Source organism: Scomber scombrus, chromosome 11 (genome assembly GCF_963691925.1).
Source record: "Scomber scombrus chromosome 11, fScoSco1.1, whole genome shotgun sequence".
NCBI classification, from domain to species: domain Eukaryota; kingdom Metazoa; phylum Chordata; class Actinopteri; order Scombriformes; family Scombridae; genus Scomber; species Scomber scombrus.
Window position 1 is genome coordinate 3,659,924 of NC_084980.1, and position 22,944 is coordinate 3,682,867.

Here is a 22,944-nt window from a genome sequence, read left to right on the forward strand (position 1 = left end):
TCTTAGTCTTTAGAATAGAGAGCCCAAACTTTATATACAGCACCATTCTGTCAGCTCATACATGGAATAACTGAGCAACACAATGTTCCAATATTTTAATATAAGACTTCCTGTTCTGTGGCTATAAATAATGAATTCAGATGATTGGAGTTGTGGTCAGATTCACACAGATTGCATGAGTTTAAGGACATAATACATGTAATTTACACATAGCTCAATAGTGCAATGTAAATCCTAACAGAAGGAACTTTATAAAAGTGGTTGTTACTATAGTCTGCTCTTAATATCTAACACAGCCCATCTTCTCATCTGTACTTTTCCAGCGCTAATATAATCCGTCACCTCCTACTTGAACCGTGCGCAAATTCATCTGAGTGCACGACCCAACAGATCACCATGCATATTAAATCAATGCTCCATATTAATACAGCTCGGAGCTATTTAGCTTTATAGAAAACAAGGTCTTGCATATGAGACCCCTTACATCTGGGGAGGGCTGCTGCACTCTGCAATCAGTCAGAGGAGTTGACCGTCTGCCAAATGAGGTCACTGCTGCTATAATAAAGTTGATTTATGTTGCACGTATCAATATATATTGATCACAAAGTGCTTTATGAGGACAGAATGAGGGAAAAAAAAAGAAAAACATGCAAACCAGCCTGCATATACATATAAATACATACATTTTATTTAAATGTGCACAATTTGAATGAGTAAGAGTAATTAAAAGAGGTAATTAAAAAGCCTTTAGATAAGAAAGGATACTATAATTGGAAGTGTGAGTTTTATTTGGACGTTGTGTTCCAGAGTTGAGGTTGAAGCTCTTTAGTCTTACTCATCATTCCTGCCCGATGACCTCACACTGCATGTAGGGACAACCAGGCAGTGATTAAACATGACCAAAACATATGAGTCATGTCATCACTCTAGTGTCATCGCCGCTGCTCTCTGCTATGACAGATTTAGCGTCCACACCGCTGGTAATTACACTCTCTGCTATGACACATCGATCCAAAAAGCAACAAGGTTAGACTTTCCTTACCTGCTAAAAATAAAGAACGTGCGCCGCCTTAGTCGTTCATTTTAATAGCATACTGCTTTTATTTATGGGAGGAATTGTGCAAGGTTTTTAAATGAATACACATTAGCAGGTAAGATATTAACCCTTACATAATGTCATGAGCTGTAAAAAAAACACTATACACATTTCTTTAGCCACACTTTTCTCTAAATGTGACCCACTGTTTACAAAAATGGAAATAAAATGTATAATTGTTCATTTTTGTACAGCTGATACACATTTTTATACATGCAAATGCACAAGTTTGACCTGTTTATTTATTATTTTATTTTTTTTAAACCCTCAGAAATCTGCATTCAAAGAAGTTATAATCATCATATTCTATAAAAAGGTCTTCTGGATCATAAAATAGTGATTGTAAAGCCACAGTATATAAAAAAAATGGAAATAAAATGCATCATTTTTCCATTGTTTGTGCAGCTGATACACATTATGTACACATTTGACCTGAATCAGCAAATCAGATGACTCTAACAGAAGGATGAATCAAACATTTATTAATGACTGATGGGGAATTTATGAATGTGAATTGGCGTAGAGACTCTATTATGAGTCAGAATATAGACAGCATGTAAAGGGTTAAACATCTTGAAGACAGTTGACATATTAGAGGAATAACCAGATTAAATGAGCTTTACATTCAACCCCAGTTCATCACCTATGGGAGATGTTAGACACGGCTCAGCGTGATGTGTCACCACCCCAGACATGTTTAAGTACAGTAAGCCAAGGAAATAGCTCAGTCATAGTTAATCTTACGTCTCTCATCCTTCTTTCGGTCATTCTTGCATCTGTTCATTTGAGTTGCAGCCTGTATAGGTGAGGCACGGAGCAGACAGAGGTTATGATCCCACTATAAGACGTAGGTCAAGATGAGATCAGTGGCTGTGTCCTCGTGATGGGAAAGGGGATTTAGGGCAAACTATGAATGACGTCAGTTGGACTGGATCCTTCCAATCTACCATTAGATGGAACAAATGTATTATATAGCGCTTTGGTCCTGAGCCCCAAGCAAAATAACAAGAACACACTGAAACCTGTTTGTTAAATTTGAGGGGGAAAAGTTAGAAAATATGCAAAATTCTACACATGCCTCCAGGATTTAGTTTAATAATTAAGTGCATTTTAATACACACATCGTAAGTTTTAAGTAAAGCATGAGCATAATACAAACATTATGGGTCCTCCATGTGAAAGCACAGTACAGCTCACTGTTCACGCTCCCAGTCCCAAAGCATGCGTGCTGATTTAAGCTCATTATGCAATCACGTTTGAAGGAGAGCTTAAATGTGCAGATCAGTGCTGGAATTCATCTGAGATCAACAAACTCCAAAAAAAAAGAAATAAAAAAAATGCATTTGATTTGCAGGAGAAGATCAGCAGGATTCAGAGAATGAGCATTTTGTTTAATGTGAGGTTAAAGGGCAGCGGGCAGCAGATGTGAAACATTGCTCTCTGCGACATTATAATATGTTTGCGTGCCAGCTGTCGTGCAAAATCAGCTTATTTCAAATCATCGATGCAAGCGCAATCATGGCATGTTTGTCAGTAACACTGTAATATCAGTAGTTGGGGTAAGGGTGGATATGAACATGTCTCCGTGGGCGAAAAAAAGCTGGACCGCTGCATTTTGGAAAAGTTCCAACCGAGGCCGAGATCTCTGGCTCCGGAAGGCAGAAAATGGAATTATAATAATCCAAATGAGATGAGATCAAAACATGGATTATTTCTGCAGGTCATCAAACAATGAAAAAGAAGTCGTTCCAAAAAAAGCAGGACTTTGACACAGAGGTCCAGGACCATGAGCATAACCTGATTATAGATTTGGTGGCAATCAGCGACCCTCTCCTATGTATGTTTGTACTTTATAAACATGAATATTAAAGGATTTTATATGGAAGTGCTCCCAGCTAGTTTTATAACTGTTCTATGAAGGGTGGGGGGGGGGGGGGAGTTCATAGTCATAACATGAGAGAAAATGTTGCAAACTTTAAAGATTGAAGTCTGACACAGCTACAGTAGAGATTCCATTGCCAACCTAAAAGTGCCACTTTTTTACCTAGGCACCCTGAGGCTCAGGCCAATCACATGTCCAGTGGTGCGTAGGTTTCACCTTAGAGGGCCAACATGAACAAGCAGCAGAGGTTCAACCTTCTCATTTTTATTCAAGAATATAATTCATTTCCACTCATGTGTTTTTTCATTGAAGATAGAGACCTCAACAAACAGGATATACAGGATCATTGCAGGGTCACTACAGATCACTGCACTCTTATCATTATACGTCAAACTCAAAGCCTGTTTTAACAATCTTACTTGGAGCAGATTATCAGAACACACCAGCGTCCTTTTGACTCTCTGAGACAAACCAGATGTCTCTTGTGTTTACTGGCTCGGTTTCACTTGATTTTTATTTTTTTCCTTCATTAAATTCAGTGTCTCAGGAATCTGTAGTATTACTATGTCACATTTTTTCAATTTAAAAAGTCAGATATTTATTTGAGAAAAAAAAAAGTCAGAATCAGCCTCAGAAAACCCAACATGTATAATATGTGTGTCATTTATAGAAGGTTAAGTTCATGTTGTGTTATTAACCTTTACATACTGTTCATATTCTGACTTATAATTAGTCATATTCATACATTCCCCATCACTCATTAATAAAAGTTTGATTCATCCTATAGAAAAAATACATTCAAAATCCCTATTTTATGGTCCAGAAGAACATTTGAAAGAATATGGTGAACACAAAAACATGTTTGAATGCTGATTTTTTATTTATTTATTTTTTTAAATAAACACACATCAAATTTGTACATTTATGTATATATGCATATATAAAAATGTGTATCAGCTGCAAAAAAAAAAAACACTTAAATGGTGCACTTCCATTTGTTGTATACTGTGGGTCACATTAGGAAAAGTCCAGCTAAAAGAAAGAAAGCATATAGGGTGTTTTTTCAATTTTACGTTTTTTACAATTTGACCCTAAATGCCCCCAGTTTCATCTTTTACCTCAGTGTCCTCAGCTTCACCCATATTTCATTTTTTCAATCATTTTCCTGATCCAGATGTGACATTAAACATCTGTAAATACACATCTTTTGTGTCAGTCGTACATATATTGAGTTCCATTTGACCACAGTAATTGCTCTATTATAATATATGACAGTTGTACACAGTTTACTAGATTTCAACATTTGCATTTGCATTGACAAATCCACACCAACAACCAACCAGCCACTTTCTTTTAAAGGCTTGAATATGATGGACATGTGTGAGAAAGTCTACACTTCTAAAAGTATAGATTTGCATGTATTGTGGATGTAAGTGATATGACCCATATAGAATAAATGAGCAGTGTGTGTCTGTCCTTGTGTGTGTTGCAGTTTCTATGCCGATTTCGGTCCTCTCAACCAGGCCATGCTCTACAGATACTGCTGTAAACTCAACAAGAAGCTCAAGGTAACACAAGCTGATCAGCTCTGAACTTCACACATACTTTCTATTATTCATTCAGTCTACAATGTGAATCCTCACTTTATTTCATGTCGTCAGTCCTTCACCATGTCCAGAAAGAAACTGGTTCACTACACCGGTTACGAGCAGAAGAACAGAGCCAACGCCGCCGTTCTCATCGGTGCCTACGCTGTAAATATCCTCTTTATTTGTCCCTCTGTCATTCTGTTCATCCGTCTGTCTGTCTGTCTGTCCATCTGTCCGTTATTAATAATACAGCATGACGTTTTTCATGTAGGTCATATATTTGAAAAGAAGTCCAGAAGAAGTCTACAGGACTCTGATCTCAGGGAACAACGTAGGCTACATGCCTTTCAGGTAAGCTCACGCTACCTGAAATGAATCTGCAACTATTTTCATAATGGATTTAGAGCCTTTTTTATGTGTGTGTGTGTGTGTGTGTGTGTGTGTGTGTGTGTGTGTGTGTGTGTGTGTATCACAGGGATGCAGCAGCAGGAGAGAGCTCCTTCAACCTTAACATCCTCGACTGTCTACAAGGAATACGCAAGGTGAAGTACACACAGGCTCAGATCAGTTGAAGTAGACACGTTCGACTCTATCACCAGAGCAGTGGAAAGTAAGTTAGTGTAGTTAAATCCTGTTTTAGTTACGTCATATTAAGGTGATGTAAGATTTGAACAGCGTCTGGTAAACAGAAAAAAAATCAGCAGCTGTACGAAGGTCAGAGATTTTCACTATATTCTTAATCCTTCAGTCTTATGAGAGTTTACAGAGGTCATGAGGAGAGACGTTGCATCACAGTATTAGATTTTATTGAGAGAGCTGCCCTCAGTCAACTGTCCTCTCTCCTCCTCTTCTGTCCTCGTCTGTCCTCTTCTGTCCTCGTCTGTCCTCTTCTGTCCTCTTCTGTCCTCGTCTGTCCTCTTCTGTCCTCTTCTGTCCTCTTCTGTCCTCTTCTGTCCTCCAGGCTCTGCAGTACGGGTTTCTGGACTTTGAAAACTTTGACGTTGAAGAATATGAACATTATGAGGTGAGTGCACACAGACACACAGACACACATACACACAGACACACAGACACACAGACACACAGACACACAGACACACAGACACACAGACACACAGACACACAGACACACAGACACACAGACACACAGACACACAGACACACAGGCTTTGCAATTAAAAGGATGATTATAAAATAACGCGACAGAATAAATAACTAGCTAAATCACTGCATGAAAAGATAAAGGAGAGAAAAGATGAAGGGCCATTCTATTTTTGTTTTTCCGTCCTGATTAATCATCCTATGTCTGTGATATTATTTGAGTGCTTCTATGTTACTTTTATAGAACATGTGATCCTGAGTTTCAGTGATCACTAGCATTAAAAACTCATGACTGAATATTGAATTATTCACACCCCCAGTATGTCATTCGTACAAACTTTCTGTTATGAATGTGCAGCCAAAGCAGAGATATGATGAGGTTATTTTCTCCAGCTGTATTAAGCTCCTCCACAGCCACAGCAAATATCACACAGCTGTTTCTACAGGCTAAGTATTACTCATCATGAGGAGTAAACCGACCTTTGTGTGTACAGTCATTCGTTCTAATTTACATCACTTATCACACTTTTTATATTACAAGTCTTTGCTATACATATCAGAGTATTTTTTTTTTATGACAATGTCTCATATTTTATAAACTGATCATATGATTTGTACGTACAATCTTAATCTGACACGTAACTAGTGTCTATAGCTGTCAAATAAACATGGTGGAGTAATAAGTACAAGTACAAGTAGCATGTTTAGGCTATGTTATGACCTCAAGTTGGTCTATGGAGGCACAGTGACATAAATAAAGTGAGTTTATTGATCTTTTATTGCCAGTTATAGTAGCTTGAATATAACTTGAGGGAGAGTCTTGATCAAAAATAAAAAAACCAAACAACCTTGAGTAGAAATAAAACCAAAATGCTAAATAAATGACCCCAAAAAAGGTTACAAACACCCTAACAAAACCAAAAAAACCCAGGAGAATAAGAATGGAACAAAACTGGCAGCTCTGCCCTGGATGTGAGCACATCCACTTATATTATGGGTGAATGTAACACTTCGGTAAAGTTCGAGTACATCAAAACTGTAACACAATACTTGAAAATGTACTTCACGACAATTCAGTTTCCACCACTGACAGTTTCTTTGTTGTTATTTTGCACTGAAAATGTTTTAAAGTGAATAAATCGTGACTACATTCATTCTGATATATAATTGTAAAGAACATTCACACATGAGAGGAATAAGAAGTCTGGCTGTATGAATCTCTACAGTTATTTTTACATTGAGGGACATTTGCTGCACTACTGAACACAAACAGCCAGAGGGCGCTGTTCTTCCTGCACAAACAGCTAAAACTGTATTGCAGGTGGTAGAAAGAGTGAGAAGATCATTTCCAACATACATATCTTCTTACAGAATCATTCACTAAGAAGACTGATAGGAAGAGTGGTCATTTTAATAAACACTAGTGCTGGTGTGAGATTAATGCTCCAAATTATCCAATTAAATGCTTTTATTCATAAAACCTGAGTATCAATTTTATGGTTATATTCTGATATTTGTAAATGTTACAGGTAGTCAGATGACCTCATTCACTGCATCTTCTTCTTCTTCTTTGTGTTTTAGCGAGTAGAAAATGGGGACTTGAACTGGATCATTCCAGGGAAAATTCTGGCCTTCAGCAGCCCTCATCATCGCAGTAAAACAGAGAACGGTGAGTCAGGTGAAAGTCAAAAATGATGTCCAAAAGTAAAGTAAAGAGAAGCATGTATTGTAATATTTATTTACTATTGTATTTAATTATCCTTAAATAGAAACTACTTGTCTGAAAGCTATTAGATCATATGATCATCATGTGGATTCTTCTCCAGGTTATCCTCTCCACGCAGCAGAGGCGTACTTTGCATACTTCCATCAGAATTATGTCACAGCCGTGGTGCGTCTGAACAGGAAGTTGTATGAGGGCAGGAAGTATGAGGATGTAGGGATCGAGCATCACGACCTCTTCTTTCTGGACGGGACCACGCCCTCCGACCTCATCGTCAGGCGTTTCCTGCACGTGTGTGAGAGCACAGAAGGAGCTGTGGCTGTGCACTGTAAAGGTGAGGAGGGTTTTTTGTTTTTGTTTTTTTTTTTTACAGTCAAATATAATAAAATGTGACTGTCAGGAAGGCAGAAAGTCATACAAACCTTTTCTACAATGTCTCCCATTAAATACTCCATCCTATCGTAGCTGGCCTGGGTCGTACTGGAACTCTGATTGGATGTTACCTGATGAAGCATTACCGCTTCACTGCAGCGGAGGCCATCGCTTGGATCAGAATCTGCAGGCCTGGATCCATCATTGGCCCCCAGCAGAACTTCTTAGAGGAGTGAGTCCCAGTTGTGTCTTGTTTGGCCTTTGGTTAAATTACTTTAAAGAGGATTTTGGAGTGGTCACATTTAGTTAATTAAGTTAAATATGATCAAGATATCATTTTATAAAATATTTTTCTTATGGTCAACAAATCCAACAACAAGACCAAATTCAACAATGAATTGATATACTAATAAGTATAATGTGTGATATATCTTATTCCTCTGTGTCATAGAGCTTCATTGTTGTCCATAAACTAGTAAAAACACATCATTGAGTCACACTGTTGCACTAACATGTTCCTTCATTACCATGAACACACACACACACACACACACACACACATACGCACGTACACACACGTACACACACGTACACACACGTACACACACACACACACACACACACACACACACACACACACACACACACACACACAGACAAACACTACATCCTGCTGCTGTAAATACTCGAGCATCAAATGTAGATTCATCCACCGCTTAAAATAGTCCCCAACAAATGCACTATTTCTTCCTGTTTGAGTAACATTTGCTAAGAAGCACACTGGCCAACTGCTTTAAGAAATTACTGAGAGCATTTACTTTATTCATTTAAATAAATTACTTTATTTTTTATTGTTCAATTTATTTATATTTTCTAAACTTTTTTTTATCATCCTCATTTTCTCTTGCGGGCATTGATATCAGTTTTTGTCTTTTAATTTGTTCTTTGTTTTTGTTCAGTCATCGTTTTTATTCCTTTTCTTTATGTTGTCACTTGTTGTGTCTTATTATCAACTATGAAACACTTTGAACTACATTAACCTGTATGAAAGGTGCTATATAAATGAAGTTTTATTGATTGATTGATTGATTGATTGATTGATTGATTGATTGATTGATTGAGTTGGTTGGTTCTATGCAGTCATTTTTGTCATCTTTATTTGTTCCGTGTGTGTGTGTGTGTGTGTGTGTGTGTGTGTGTGTGTGTGTGTGTGTGTGTGTGTGTGTGTGTGTAGGAAACAGCACAGTTTGTGGGTGCAGGGTGACGTCCATCGCTCCAAACAGAAGCTGGTCCAGCAGAGACAGAGTCGGCGGCAGCAGCTGCAGCATCAGCAGCAGCCTCACACCTCTGACTCTGCGGTGACCAAACAAGAAACTATGTCCCGCCTGCTGTCCAGCATGGATGACCTGTCAATCAACACCACCCTCTACAAATCATACAGCGTGGATGAGGTGAGGGGCGTTATCATTGCTCCTTTGGAGTGAGGATTACAATATTTTAAATTATGAATAGACATTGGCTATGTATTTAAAATTAGAGCTCACTGATGACCTCACATTTTCTTCAAGTTTGAACAGCTTTTTTTGTTTAATTATGTTTTGTATAACATAACAGTATAACTGTTTGAATCATGTATTCATTCGGGAGCTCAGTGTCTTGTCACACTGAAAAAAGTCTTTATCTGTGTGTACATTAGAATAACTTTAGGGAAGCCAGTTTAACTCAGGGAGACCACCTCAGAGCCCTGAAGGGGAACCGTCCTCCTAGATCTGCCTCATCCTCCTCAAGGTACACTGCACTGTGTGTGTTTGTGTGTGTGTGTGCATGTGTGTGTGTTTGTATTATTCACATTGCAGGCAGAAAAAATAGTTTATGATGTGAAATTATGGGAAGTTTGACATGATAAAGAACTGAGAAGAAGCTTAGATGAAGTTACATTCATCTCAAGTATTTAGCATTGACTTAAAGGTTCAGTATGTAGAATTTAGTGGCGTCTGAAATGGAATATAATATTCATAGTTATGTTTTAATCACCTTAAAATAAGAATTGAGTTTTTCTCGCCTTGGAATGAGCCCTTTATATTTACAGAGGGAGCGGGTCCTCTTCAACCACCATGTTGCACAGTCATGTTTCTACAGTAGCCCAGAATGGACAAACCAAACACTGCCTTTAGAGAGGGCCTTTTTTATTTTTTGCGAGTTTTACAGCCACCGTAGGTTCTCCTACAGTACATATATGGAAGGAGAAGGACAGTGGTATTCAGTTGGTTGTAATCACCAATCTCACCACTAGATGTCACTAAATCCTACACACTGCACCTTTAACCTAACAGTGAACTAACACTCATTAAGTGATAATCAAGTGTTAACTAATCAGATAAAGTAATAGTGACTTCATCTTTTACTAGTGGTGATAAACAGGAATTCATAATACATCCTGTTTTAATTCATGCATTAAATCATCATGATTCATGCATTAGTTAAGTGTTGTTTAGCATGTTATATATTATAAAGTGTTACCCATACACACGTACACATTTGTAATTATCTGATGATGCGTTTGTGTGTCTTAATCAGATTGAACTTGTCCAAGGCTTCTTACTGCTCCATCCCCTCACCCCCTAAGTCCTCTAAGGTCCCCCTCTCCTTCTCCTCATCCTCCTCCTCTTCTAAGAAGCTGATACGAAGTTCCTCCTCCTCAGCCATGCAGATCAGGAGGTGAGCCTCCACGTTTGTAACCACTTTTCAAATACAGAAGAGCTTAATGTTAATTCTCATGTCTCATAATTAAACAAATTCTTCTCTCTCTCTTTTGTCTTTGTCTCTCTTCCAGTCCCTTCAGCCTCAGTCTGTTCACTAACAGGCCTGCTGTCATTCACTGACTTCACAGTTTCCAATCTGCTGATAAGCTGAGTCAAGCTGACCAGCTTCTCTATTGACATGCTGTGGTTGTGTAGGCCTTAAACATTTTGTCAACCTTGACAAATGTTTTAATGATCTGTCTGACACAGTGCAGGGAATCACAGGAACAGGTCATCTCACGTAGAGTCATCTCAAAGTTTATGAAACACTTATTATGCGGACAGTTAAAGGGCTTTATGGATCATTGGTCACCTTAACCGATATGTGCTTAAAGTACTGGCATCAAAAGTAATTTCCATGTCTCCAGTACATTATAACCAGATGCTGTTATGTAATTATAGATCATTAACACGATTTTTTAACACGAGAAAATGAAACGTTGTAACAGCTGTAACACTGGATTACATAATAATTCAATTAAGAGGGTTATTTTAGAGAAGAAAACGTTGTTGAAGCAGAGCACTGACATTACACGCGTATAGCATCAGCTGCTTCGTTTATCCTCAACAATCATTGGCTCATTCATCAACATAATATGACACTGTTTCCTCCCAGCAGAATTCTTTCCTCTGATTTGTATTTAATGAATCATTAATGGCAAAAACCTTTCGAAAGTTTTGGAGAGCACACAAGTGTTTTTTGGAGTGCATTGGAAATCTAGTGTTGTTAAATGCTTTGTACAGCTTTCGTTTGTATTGCAGTGTCACCCATAGTTAGCACATTTTCAACACGTTTTAGTCACTTGGGGATAATAATATAGAATATATTCAATCTGCACATCTGGCAGAATGAAATAACATTAAATAAGAACTTTGAGGCACTATTATCTCCATGTGGTGGATAATGCTGCTTTAACTTTCTTACTCATTATCATACATACACTTTGTTGCTGTCACATATTGATGCAGGTAACAAATGTATCCAAGTTTAAATAGGTGCTAAAAAGGTATTTAGCACCTTTTCTTAGCCTGAGTTACTTTATGAGTTTAAATCACATCACATAAGTAGCAGCAACCTAGACATGATGTAAAAAATGAAGTCCACACACATCTGAAGTATACCTGCTCTGTACATCGCTGGAAGCAGCAGCAGTGTATTACAACACTGAATTCAAGGGTCACTATATGGCAAAAAATAGTTAAAATCAAGAAGTGAGGACAGATCATAAAAGGAAGGTTGCCAGTTTTTCTTTTAATGAATCAGAATATTTAAACAATGTAGACACTGGTGGAAGAGTGACAATAAAGCCATGTGACTCTCATCTGCAATTGCACTTTATTTTTTTAGCACTATAAGATACAATACATGTTTTTGAAGTTAAAAAAAAAAAACTTCATAAATGATTACTAGATATTTGTTTTGAATCAAGTCAGAAACACTGGGTATCAACGGTTTATATAGGTACATATAGGTCAGTAATAATCACATTTATCAAACACGACAGGACACAGAAACTTGAATCACAAAGGTGTTTTTAGTTGCCAATGACATCATTTTGGCGACTAGAGACATCTTCATGTTCATAAGGGAACTTTCTATCAGTGTCAGGCCACAGAAGCCGAGCTTGTGTGTGTAGCTGTGTTTAACGTTTTTTTTTTCTGTTTTGTGAGCAAATGCTATTATAATGATATTTGTTTAACTTTTTTTTTGTTTCTTGCGACATGAACGCTAATATTACTATGCAAATAATGTGCTTTTACTGTTATGAAGTGTAATAATCTTCTATTGGAATCTTCTGTGTTGTTTTGGGAATGTATTGTCTGATCACTGATTGAATTTTTAAAAAAATATATCATTTGTGATGTAAAATCTGATGAGATGGTTTTCTTTAGTGTTGCTGCAGAGATTATTGTTTTTAAAAAGAAGAATAAAGGCTGATGAACATAAAATGATTCATGTTATCCTTTATTAAGCACACATATCAGTAGGAATGACATATGTGATAATTGTCAGTTTTTGCTTTCATACTTAAGGTCATATAATGTTATATTAAGTTCTCATAAAAAATAAAGAACATGCATATTCAGAACTTGAGGTTTTGAGATTATTTCATTAAAAAAACCTGATTCATAAAGTGAATGGCATCGTTTTGACCACCATCAATTATTGTTGAGAGATGTAATAACAAAACCTTGTGACACTTGTTATCACAGCAGCAAAGACAAAAAAAAATGAAAGAAAATGTATGATGTAAAATTTATATTACACCAATATTCTAAGAAAATACTTTAAAATGCCTTATTCATGAATGTAGGAGTGTTTTATTGCTTGATTAAGCTGTGTTAAGGATCAAAGGGGGCTCTGTTCCCTGATGCAATCTCCACAGCCTGTTAGGAACATTATTATGTGTTCTTGTTGCTATGGCTCCCATATGGACAAACAGGGGAAGTTAGGATATATTATCACAGACATAATGTTAATGGTTACTGTTGCAGTCTACGTTGAGGTGCTGTTTTATCAGCCTTATAATTTATAGTATTCATCTTACAGTAAAGCAGCAGTGTGTGAAATGTGCAAACACTTGCAGTCACTGTGTGTGACAGAGTACAAGTCTGGTTTAATGTAGTTCATGATGGGTATAAAAGTCATGGCCAGTCTTTGATGGAAATGAACACAGCACAGATAAACCAGCCACAGCATCAACTGGGATGGGGTCAAAGGTCATCAATCAGGAGTCAGTAAACAGCCAGAGAAAGATCAGGCCTTACTCCAGTCATGTATTAATGCTTCTTACTTCATGATAGATGAATGATATCACAAACCAACATCCAGTTTCCATCTTTGTCATTTGAGGATGTTCACTTGATGATGGATACAGTACTGTGCAAAGATTAAGCACTTAGGGCCTGATTTACTAAGATCCCAAATAGTGGGTACTAAATTGCTTCGTTTCTACACATGCACACCTTTAGTAAATCCGGCCCTTAAAGTGAAGCGAGGCTGCTTTAAAAAAGAATGCCTACCATGCATACAAAGTTGATCAAACACAATAAACCTAAATGAAAACAATATTTGGTTTGAGCAACTTTGGCTTTAAAACAGCAGCACATGATGATGTTGAGATCATGTCCTTGGTCTTCTTGTTGATGAAGATAGATCTTTATGAGTCTGGCTGTATGTTTGATGTCGTTGTGATGCTGCAGAATACATTTAGGACCAATCAGGCGCCTCTCTGATGGTATTTCATTATGGATAAGAATCTAAACATCTAAAGCACCTAAAACTATTGCACAGTGCTGTATCTGTTCATGTGTGTATTTGTATTAAAGCTACTTGGATATTATCTTGTAAGCAGCTGGATTTGTGACACGCTAGAATCCATGTTGTCAGGCTTCAAGTTTCAAGTCTGTCGTGATCGTGTGATCCTGCCAATCCAGCTGCCTTGCAAGGTAAGACAGTTATAGACAGATGTGTCATCCAATCACCTGCCAGGTATTTTTTTTTACAGTGCCTGCCCCATGATGCATCAGGCTTATCTGGATATTGCAGAATGGATGATGCTTTCCAGAATATCCACCTGAAAGAAAAGATGCAGAGACATACTGAGAAGTCGAACATCAAGTAAGACGCTAAACTGCATAAATGCTTCACAACAGTACGAAAATCTGTCAATAAAAGGCTAATACTACATGAGGTGATAGTGGAGTCATTTTAATTAAAGTTCATCAATTGTATTTTTGTCCAACTGGCCACCTGTTCCTGTATTACCTGACTGCTCTCTCCCAAAATGACGTCCTTGAGCTGGTAGACGGTCACTTGTCCATCACTGTCCCCTACCAGCACACAGTCTGTCTGTGTGGCAAACAGCAGGGACGTCATCTTCACACCAGGAGTAGCAGGCTGCACAATAATGGGGTCCAGGCTGAAAGAGAGACGTGTTTATGGACACACAGGACACATCAGAGAGACAACCAGGGTGAAGCTGAGTGAGTATAGAAGTCTTCTCCTTCATTTTGACTCACATGCTTGAATTCAGGTCCCAAATTTCCAGCTGTCCCTCATTAACAGCTCCGAATACCGTGGCCCACTTTGGGGACCACTTGATGTCGCACACGCCTCTTTGGTTGGAGGGGAGACTTAACACGGGGCTAAAGTGGTCCTGCCTCCAAAGCTGAATGGTCCAATCAGAGGAGCAGCTCAGGAACACATCAGGACTGAGTGGACACCATGCGAGGCAGTTGACAGGACACTGAGAGGAGCGAGATCAGTGAATGTTACCATGGGGTTTTCTGAGTGTTCAACAATGACCCACAGACCTTTAAAAAACAATATTTGTATGAAAGAGTAAAAAACTGAAAGCAGAAGAATATACAGTGAATTAATTCCCTTTTTAAGGCTATAAGTTATTATTCCTAGCACCAGAAATATCATTAAAGTTTTATACAGTAGTGTTCCTAGAGAGAAGAAACTTCAAAATAAGAGCATTTTGATTCCTAAACAATAGAAATGGCTAGATTGAGTAACATAACTTACATAAAAAGCCCTTAATGGGACCAAGCTACATGGCTAACTCCTTTGTTTACAATTTGCCTTCGAGAACACTGCGACCATCTGCTGCTGGTTTATTGGAGCTTTCTAGCAATAGAAAGAAAATCAGGATTGCAGCCTTTGTTAATTACATCCCCAAACTATGGAACAAACTACCTTAAGATATCACAGACATTTCTGGTGGATTTTCACATGATGACACACACATTGCCACATGATGAACATAACTCATCAAAAGCAGCATCAATGAAGTTAAAATACTACTGCATTTCACATCCTCAAGCTTGATGAAATGACATATGAGCTTTTGCAGTCTACATGGAATAATACACCTCTGGGTTTTTGGGTTTTAAAGCAGCTGCATTAAAATAATTGATACGATGTAATATCCAGTCATTCTTCACGATTGAAGCTTTTATACTAAAACCCTTACAAAGTGTTTCCTGTAAGTCTCCAGAAACTGCTGACTGTTGTAGCAGGAGCACTTGTGGATGAGACCCTCCCATGTACCAGCCAGGTAGATACTGGAGTCCTGGAGAAACAGAAAAAAAAGGAAAAAGAGAAGTGTGATGCATGGTACCAATGTCACAAGACAAATATAGAGAAACACAGGTAAGTGAGTGAATGTCAGAGCAGTTTCACCACCACAGCCCTCCAGCATGTATGTATTTCCACAATAATGGATGAGAAATCAAGCTCAACTACAACCAGCACATGGTCAACTCATTTATATCGTTAACTTACTGTTGGATGAAAGTCAAAACACAGACCAGGAGTCAGTGCTGATAAAACACTTTCTGTATTCTTTTCTGTCTTGGTCCCTCCAGTCTTCTTCTTAGTATTATGAATCTTCTTGAGCTTCATCAGGTCTACGGCAAAAGATGCACAAGTTGCTGTAAATTCTGCTCGGTTCTTCGTCTACTTCTTAATCACGTGTCTCAAACAGAAATGACATGGTTAAATCCACTGGCAGATGCTGAGTAGAGTACCTGTGCATTCGAGGCCATTGTTGCAGACAAACCACTTGCTAATCCTGCCATCTGCAGCCACAGAGAAGAGAGCTTCAACCTTTTCATCTCCTGTTAAGCTCAGTTCCTGTTGAGTCCACTTGAGCTGCCACACTGGACCCAAGTGTTTGTTGGGATACTCGCTGTGTTAGAGACGAACACAAAGAAAGAAACAGCAATGACATGAGTGCTGCTCGATTGTCTGTGAGCCTCTCTGTCCACGTACACAGTCCTCACCGGCTGCTGATGACACGTGCGTTTTTGTCTCGACTCTGCACGCTGTGGACAGCAATGCTGCCATCTTGCATCCCAACAGCCAGCTGACCGGGGTTGTTGGCTGAGAAATCCAGAGAAGTCACAGCGCTTTCACAATGGATTACACGCTCAGGCCACTGCAGAGGAGACACATGACAACAACCAAAAAACCTCACTCAGTATTTTGCATGAGGTAGCAAGGGGAATTTGAGGATGACATCTAAAAGTGAATAAAGGCCATACCGTGGGGTTTTTGAGGGACCAGCAGCAGACCAGTCCTGGTTTCTGAGAGTCGAACTCACCATAGCCCACAGCCAGGAGGTCCTGCAAAAAAAAAGCAGTGTCGTTTCACAAGGTGCATACCTTTCATTTATTAGGTGTCGTTCACTTTATGTTTATAGCTTTCAAACAAATAAGAACACACAGTAATAGAACCATAAAGAGTGAATCACTGCTCATTGTGTTGTCATTGTAATAAAAGTGTCAGTCAGGGCAATTCTGTTAGTTGGTAGAGCTAATGATTGATTTGTAGTTGCATATGAGACTATTTATAGTGTTGGCATGTGTCACCATCATTTCCATGTCTAACATAGTGTCAGTTTTATGTGTTTATATATTCTCTTGGGTGAACTTTATTTTGTCTGTGGTGCTCAACGCAGTAAAAACAATGTTTGAAAAAAAAACAAACCCAAATGTTCACAGGGACTATTTTTCTTGAGGAAAGTTCTGTAGCTCCAATGAAAGCTGCTGACTGCATGATGTAGCACAGTAGGACATTGTTTCCGCAAAGACACATTACCATTGGGTTTTTCACATATAACTATTTAAATCTTTTGAGAAAAAGTTTGTTAAATGGATATTCTGTGATACTTAAAGGTGTGATAGACCACAAACACTCAAAAAACAGCTCAACAAAATCTTAGAATCAGTGGTCTACTTGTCCTTCAGCCACAGCAGTCAGGCTTTAGACCAGATACATACCTGATATAACTGCTGTTATGGATGACATTATTGACTCACTCGATGAAACACAACACTGTCGATGGATCTTTGTCGATCTGTTCAAAGCTTTTGATACTGGTGATCACAACATTTTATCAAATAAACAGCTTTCTTTGAGTTTTGATGCTTCTGCCTACAGCTGGTTCAAATCATATTTCTCTGCTAGAGTTAAAAATGTTGCTGCTAATGGTTTTAAATCAAGACCCCTAGTAGTTGATAAAGAAGTCCCTCAAGGATCAATATTAAATCCCCTGCTATTTACTCTATCCATAAATAATGTTTATTTTCCAACTCAGCACTGTAATGTCAATTTATATGCAGATGATACCATATTGTATGTCATCCATCCTACCATGAACCAGACCTTCTCCAGGTTATAGTCTGCTCTCAGATCTTTCTTGCAGAAGAGATTTTCATCTTAATAAGAGTTCCTGAATAAATAAAACCTAATTAAAGATGACAGAATGACAGCAGACGGTGTGTCTGTGTTACCGGGTTCTTTGTGTTCCAGGCTATGCTGCTGATGTTGCGTCCTCTGCTAAGCTCACAGGTGAAAGTCCACAGATGTTCCAGGGCAGGAGATGGAGAGCTCTCTGAATCTTCCTGTCTACACCCCTCAGTTCCAGGCTTCACTGGACTGTCAGGATCTGATACAAGCATTACATTAATGCATACTGATTTATTCAAAAAGTAGCAATTTAATAACACCACAACAAATTATATTTATGTATGGGGGGGACTAGCCAGTCAGCATATGGATTTAACTGCATCATCACTTGTGCATGTGACTGATGAACTGACTTTACCTTCTAGTACGGGCAGCTGTCTGTAAGCAGCCAGCTTGGGTTGGAAGGTGTTTCCCACGATGCTTCTCTCCATAACTAACAGACTATGCAGACATTTCTCTGAGTGCATGATCAGCTGCAGGTCTGTCTCAGCATTCAAACTGGTCCCAGACACTTCCACATCTTTCAGTGAGCTGGCAGCACTGCCTGAAGACAAATAACAGAAAGTAATGCACATTAATCAATGATATCCTTGAAAACCTATTCTAATGTTGTCTAATGATATCTAAATGACATCAAACCCTTTTCTCTATATAATAGCTGTGCCAGAAAAGTCACTTGCACCAACTGTAACCACTAGAGGCCTGAGAGTCATTTATTAACATACTGTTGAATTTTCACCACAGGATTATTCAGACTTGAATTACACAGTGTGATATCAAAGAGCTTTAATATTACCTGTGCTGGCTGTGCTGCCCACTGACACGCTCCTCTCTGCACCTCTGCTGGTGTCCACTGCAGCCTCTGGATACTCAGCCTTCTCTGGTTCAGGGCTACACGTTGTTTCATCCTGCTCAGTGCCGCACGAAATGTCATACATATCCCAGGTGGTAACAGTGGTTGCTGTGGACATGGACACATTTGACAAGGTACTTTGAGAAACTGAACATCGGACAGGATTGGTTCAATTTAGGTAGCAAAATCATCCACTGTTTAGATGTTCAAGTCAACCCAGGACAACCAAAATACTCAGCTCAGTATTCATCTTTCAAATAAAGATAATTGTTGTTTTCTGAAAACATACAGCAGTATATCACATATCTGTATTTTGAGCTAAGAGGGTCAAGGGGTATTAGTGAGGGGTATATAACATTCAGTTGGGGGTAGTTATCAGTGCACAATTGTGAGAAATGAGTGTTGATATATGATTATTGTTATTACATAGTCACAGTTTGGCAGTACATTAAAATATATCTACTTGATTTGACTCATATGGACGGCTGAAGCTTCATATTAGCTTCAGATCAACTTTTAAATTCATGTTTACACAGAAGGAGGACTGTGGATTTAGTCATCCATCACTTACATTGTAAGTGCATTATGAAAAGATCTTCTAATGGTCAGTATGAACAGGAGGAATGATTACAGCAAGAACAATCTATATCCTTTGGGCTCCTGACTGATGTTTTAAAAACTGTGAAATTATCCATTAATGTGAAAATATTGATTTGTTCAGCTTTAAAAGTAACAAAACAGAAGTCCAAATGAATGCCAAACTTTTTCTGTGTTTGCTGAATGATCTACCTGTCATTCATTTTAATGGATATGTATAAATCATCCTTTAAAGTAATACTAAACACAGAGAGCAATTAAGCCTTACCTGCATCTACCATGACCATACTGTCGCACTGGATCTGTTTGTTTTTAGTTGCTCCATTCAATGTCTGCATAGATCGATCAGTATACTTATCATTGCCCATTCTGTTCCTGCAAACCTTAGCATACTGATTGTTTCGTTCTCTGTTAAAACAAGAAGATGAAAACAGCTTATTACAACCAAACATTTTTAAAATGACTGGTAAATGAATAAAAATAACTTCTATTGTACAGTATGTGTGTCCCAGTCATGTCAGAGTGGTGTGATGTTTAGCCCTACTCAAGGATGACTTGGTAAAATAAAATCAGGAAGTAGAAGCCTTCACTCACATGATAGCTTGTGCATCATCAGCATCCACTGACACAAAGGTGCTGGGTATGTCCAGCAGTGAAATGCTGTCTGTCTCAGAGATGTGGACATCTATGACCACTTTCAACATGTCCTCTGTCACCTGCTCTTTCACAGTGTTTTTCTTTCGATGCAAATCTGGCAGGAAACAAACACGGCACACAAAAAACCTTTCACCACTTTCCATAATGAATGCATTAGAATTATCTGTTAGAGAGAACTTTGAATAAATCATGATAACATTTATTTGTAACTGTATTTAGCTGCATTTAGGTTAATTTCACCTTTTGCCATGTATATCCATGAAATATTATGTAAAAAAAATAATTAATATAGTAATTAAAAGAAATAAACAGTAGAACAAACATACCAGTGATGCCATATATATTTTTAAATGAAAGGATAAAAGAATATATAGTATTGTAAAGAACCTGGGAAGTTGATGGGTAACTCCCGTTTGGTAAATGTATCCTCAATCTCCTCATTTACTGACTCTATGGTGGACTGGCTGGATATTCTGCTGCTACCCAACACTGACCTGGAAAACAATGTTTAGAGTCATTTTTACACAGTGAAAATGTGTGGTAATATTTTCCCCAAAACACACTTATTATAAATGATACATTACAATAGCATGTGCTGTGGTACCTAGAGAAAGGCATAGTGAAACTCCCAGTGGATGTAGTCTGCTCTGATGCTGATCCAGCAGAGATCTCATCCAGAAAGAACCTGCTGGCTTTGGCCTGCACAGCTCCTGCTTCTGCCTGGTACAGCGGCTGAGGAGTGACGTCATTGTCCTCTTCATCAAACACCTGCACAGAGAACAATTAGATGCCACTAGCTACAATGTTACTGCTGCTAAAGGTCAGTGGAAGAAAGTAACTCATTTACTCCAGTACTGTACTTAAGCACAACTTTGAGTATTTCCATGTGATGCTACTTTATACATTTCAGAGGGAAATATTGTACTTTCTACTCCACTACATTTATTAGCTTTAGTTACTTTTCAGATGAAGATTTGACACAATGGATAATATAACAAGCTTTTAAAATACAACACATTGTTAAAGATGAAACCAGTGGTTTCTTACAAAAAGCAGTGTGTAGTCAGGCTCACATTTCAGATGTCTATGAGTTGTTAACAGCTCCACCAAATAGTGATTTTTACCTCTACATTTTTCTATTTTAAGAACAGATTTATGTATCATAACTTTTTTTCTTCTTTTCCTCTCCCATCATCTGATGACCCATCACATTTATCTGCTGACCCTTTGGACTAAACTAGCTAACTGTATATAAAGTAGAGTAAACTAGCTCCACCTCCAGCAGCTACAACAATAACATGCTGCTCTAACACTGATGCTTTACTATTAATAATCTAATGATGTCATATATAATAATATATCAGTCAGAGGACCAAACCACTACTTTTACTGTAATACTGCATACTACATCACTCATAATACTGCAGTACTTTTACTGTAATACTGCATACTACATCACTCATAATACTGCAGTACTTTTACTGTAATACTGCATACTACATCACTTATAATACTGCAGTACTTTTACTGCAATACTGCATGCTACATCACTCATAATACTGCAGTACTTTTACTGTAATACTGCATACTACATCACTCATAATACTGCAGTACTTTTACTGTAATAGAACATTTCATGCAGGACTTTTACTTGTAATGGAGTATTTTTTACATTACTGTATTTGTACTTTGACTTAAGTAAAGGATGTGAATACTTCTTCCACCATTGCTAAAGTAAGTTACCCTAACAGCTTGTCTGGTAGTTTGAGCGGTGCTCTTCTCCAGGACTCTGCTTCCTCCTCCCAGGCTGAAACTTCTCCTGCTGGGGGAACAGAGGACGCTGGCTGTGTATTTGCTACTCTGGGTGACTCCATGTATGGCCGACACTGAGATATTAATTGCTCGAGAAGAACTGGACACAGCGAAAGAAAAAAAGAAAAAAAAAGAAAAAGTTATTAGCATGGTTACTGTTTATTTGACCACGTTGGACAAAAAGAGAATGTCAACTTACGGTTTCAGCACTAGAGCACGTCTCTTCTGTTTCTCTTCTTTTGCCGCCCCGGTAGACATCTTTGTAATAGTGTTGCCATAGATACGTGACGCCATGCGCCCCTGCTGGACGGATGTGTAACTACAACACTGTGGATCAGTGCTATACTATGTTCCTGCAATACATTAAACTGCAGTTTCTAGTGCCCTAGTTTTAAAGGTTTATTACACCTAAATACTACTTTCTGTGTAACTACTTATAGTTTTAAAGGTTCGTTACACCCAAATAGTTTTAAAGGTTCGTTCCACCCAAATACTACTTTCTGTGTAACTAGCCTACTTATAGTTTTAAAGGTTTATTCCACCCAAATACTACTTTCTGTGTAACTAGCCTACTTATAGTTTTAAAGGTTCATTCCATCCAAGTACTACTTTCTGTGTAACTACTTATAGTTTTAAAGGTTCATTCCATCCAAATAGCTTTAAAGGTTCATTACACCTTAATACTACTTTCTGTGTAACTACTTATAGTTTTAAAGGTTCGTTCCACCCAAATACTACTTTCTGTGTAACTAGCCTACTTATAGATTTAAAGGTTTATTCCACCCAAATACTACTTTCTGTGTAACTACTTATAGTTTTAAAGGTTCATTCCACCCAAATAGCTTTAAAGGTTCATTACACCCAAATACTACTTTCTGTGTAACTAGCCTACTTATAGTTTTAAAGGTTCATTTCATCCAAGTACTACTTTCTATGTAACTACTTATAGTTTTAAAGGTTAATTCCACCCAAATACTACTTTCTATATAACTAGCTAACTAACTTCAACCATGGGTCTGTTTAGCAGGATTTTTCATCAGAGGGCTGTTAACCAGCATAGTGGAAAAGCAGTTATATGTTGTTTTTTTTACACTGCAAATCTGAACTCTGACAAGCCTCACCAGCGTCACTGTGAAATTAAATCATGTATGTAGCCTAAGCCATCGTCAAACTCAAACTAAACTGTGATGAAACCCCAGG

The 22,944-nt window shown here is 38.1% G+C and overlaps 2 protein-coding genes across 2 annotated transcripts; one reads left to right on the forward strand and one right to left on the reverse strand.

Annotated features, from left to right (window-relative positions):
• Positions 1-4,489: 4,489 nt before the first annotated feature.
• cdc14aa (cell division cycle 14Aa) lies at positions 4,490-10,645 on the forward strand. The gene is made up of 12 exons (XM_062429026.1): positions 4,490-4,546; positions 4,640-4,732; positions 4,839-4,918; positions 5,043-5,109; positions 5,529-5,591; positions 7,250-7,337; positions 7,495-7,725; positions 7,857-7,995; positions 8,998-9,214; positions 9,460-9,551; positions 10,341-10,481; positions 10,597-10,645. Exons 1-12 carry the CDS (start codon positions 4,505-4,507, stop codon positions 10,643-10,645), a joined length of 1,302 nt encoding a protein of 433 aa, XP_062285010.1. The 5' UTR covers positions 4,490-4,504.
• Positions 10,646-14,097: 3,452 nt separating this feature from the next.
• On the reverse strand, positions 14,098-22,002 carry dnai4 (dynein axonemal intermediate chain 4). Its single transcript, XM_062429129.1, has 17 exons — positions 21,944-22,002; positions 21,676-21,844; positions 20,537-20,700; positions 20,320-20,426; positions 19,870-20,026; positions 19,544-19,683; positions 18,622-18,786; positions 18,184-18,369; positions 17,870-18,024; positions 16,619-16,699; positions 16,358-16,512; positions 16,103-16,263; positions 15,858-15,982; positions 15,547-15,645; positions 14,588-14,814; positions 14,334-14,487; positions 14,098-14,142 (listed from the first exon to the last, which is right to left on the reverse strand). The coding sequence occupies exons 1-17, from the start codon at positions 22,000-22,002 to the stop codon at positions 14,098-14,100; spliced, it is 2,349 nt and encodes a 782-aa protein (XP_062285113.1).
• Positions 22,003-22,944: the final 942 nt, after the last annotated feature.

Bases quoted from the DNA above. Each gene is read 5' to 3' on its own strand.
- cdc14aa (XM_062429026.1), top strand. From the start codon at position 4,505: ATGCTCTACAGATACTGCTGTAAACTCAACAAGAAGCTCAAG. The intron at 5,110-5,528 runs GTGAAGTACACA...TCTGTCCTCCAG, and splicing joins GTCTACAAGGAATACGCAAG to GCTCTGCAGTACGGGTTTCT. The intron at 5,592-7,249 runs GTGAGTGCACAC...TTTGTGTTTTAG, and splicing joins AAGAATATGAACATTATGAG to CGAGTAGAAAATGGGGACTT.
- dnai4 (XM_062429129.1), bottom strand. From the start codon at position 22,002: ATGTCTACCGGGGCGGCAAAAGAAGAGAAACAGAAGAGACGTGCTCTA. The intron at 16,264-16,357 runs GTGAGGACTGTG...TCTCTAACACAG, and splicing joins GCACGTGTCATCAGCAGCCG to CGAGTATCCCAACAAACACT. The intron at 15,983-16,102 runs GTACTCTACTCA...CTTTTGCCGTAG, and splicing joins CAATGGCCTCGAATGCACAG to ACCTGATGAAGCTCAAGAAG.